At 41.2% G+C, this 1,297-nt stretch overlaps 1 protein-coding gene across 1 annotated transcript; it reads right to left on the bottom strand.

Moving 5' to 3' along the window:
• LOC102278936 (olfactory receptor 13F1-like) lies at window positions 1-960 on the bottom strand. The gene has a single exon (XM_070374916.1). It carries the CDS (start codon window positions 958-960, stop codon window positions 1-3), a length of 960 nt encoding a protein of 319 aa, XP_070231017.1.
• Between the last annotated feature and the right edge of the window lie 337 nt (window positions 961-1,297).

Here is a 1,297-nt window from a genome sequence, read left to right as displayed (position 1 = left end):
TTATGTGCTACTAGAGACTGAAAGAGCACAGAGAGAGTTCCTAACCAGCAATTTTTTCACAGCCACTTTCACTTCTCTGTTCCGTAAACTATAAATGATAGGATTCAACATGGGGGTTAAGCCAGCATATACCAAGGCTATAAATTTATCTATTTCCTGTGAATCCATAGTTGATGGCTTCAGGTACATGGAGAAAGCTGTCCCATAGAATAAAACCACTACACTCAGGTGGGCTGCACATGTTGAAAAAGCTTTGCTTCGACCATCCAATGAGCTGATTCTTAGGATGCTAGAGAGGATGAATGCATAAGAAATACAAATGAGGAGCATTGGCATAGGAAGAAGAAGTACACTGATCACCAGCATGATTAACTGCACCTTGGAAGTGTCTACACAAGCCAGTTTCAGGACGGCCAGAATCTCACAAGTGAAATGATTGATGACACCACTTCCACACAGTGACAGCTGCAACACAGACACAGTTTCCACCAGGGCAGTGAAGGAGCCTGTCACCCACGAGCCAGCTGCAATCTGAACACAAATCTTCTTGTTCATGATGATGGGGTATCTCAGGGGGTTGCAGATGGCTACATATCGGTCATACGCCATCACAGACAGGAGCACACACTCAGTGGAGCCCATGGCCAGAGAGAAGTACATCTGAGCAGCACACCCTGAGAATGAGATGGTGTTTCTCCCTGAAATAAAATTTGCCAGCATTGGAGTCAGGGCAGAAGAAGTATACCAGATGTCCAGACATGACAGGTTGCTGAGGAAGAAGTACATGGGTGTGTGTAGGTGAGAATCCAGGACACTAACCGAGATCAGAATACTATTACCCAGTAAGGTGATCAAGTACATCAGCAAGCACAACACAAATATGGTGATTTCAACTTTGGGATAGTGAGTAAATCCCAGAAAAATAAAATTAGAAATGACTGTTGCATTTGTCTTGTCCATTTTATTCTTCTTTGTTCATCTGTAATAGTGAATAAAAGTACACATGGCCTATGTTTAAAATTTACACTCTACCAACTTTTCAAGGAGTTTTTGTTGGAGGAACTTTAAAGGGAGCATTGCCTTCCAATATTACTAGCAATATTCACTCATTCATCCAACATTTACTGAATACACTCTAAGGCACTGAGAATCTAGAGTGAGGTTATACAAGTTCTTCTCTCAGGCAAATCAAAATCAAATAAAAGACACACTCAAGTAAATTAAAAGTTACAATAACATGATATACATATGCCCCAAGATACTAGGCAAACACAGAGACAAATGCTAACCTATGTCA

Source organism: Bos mutus, chromosome 8 (assembly GCF_027580195.1).
Source record: "Bos mutus isolate GX-2022 chromosome 8, NWIPB_WYAK_1.1, whole genome shotgun sequence".
Lineage (NCBI taxonomy): Eukaryota > Metazoa > Chordata > Mammalia > Artiodactyla > Bovidae > Bos > Bos mutus.
The sequence above is the reverse complement of the archived record's forward strand: the minus strand, read 5'-3'. Positions and strand labels throughout refer to the sequence as shown.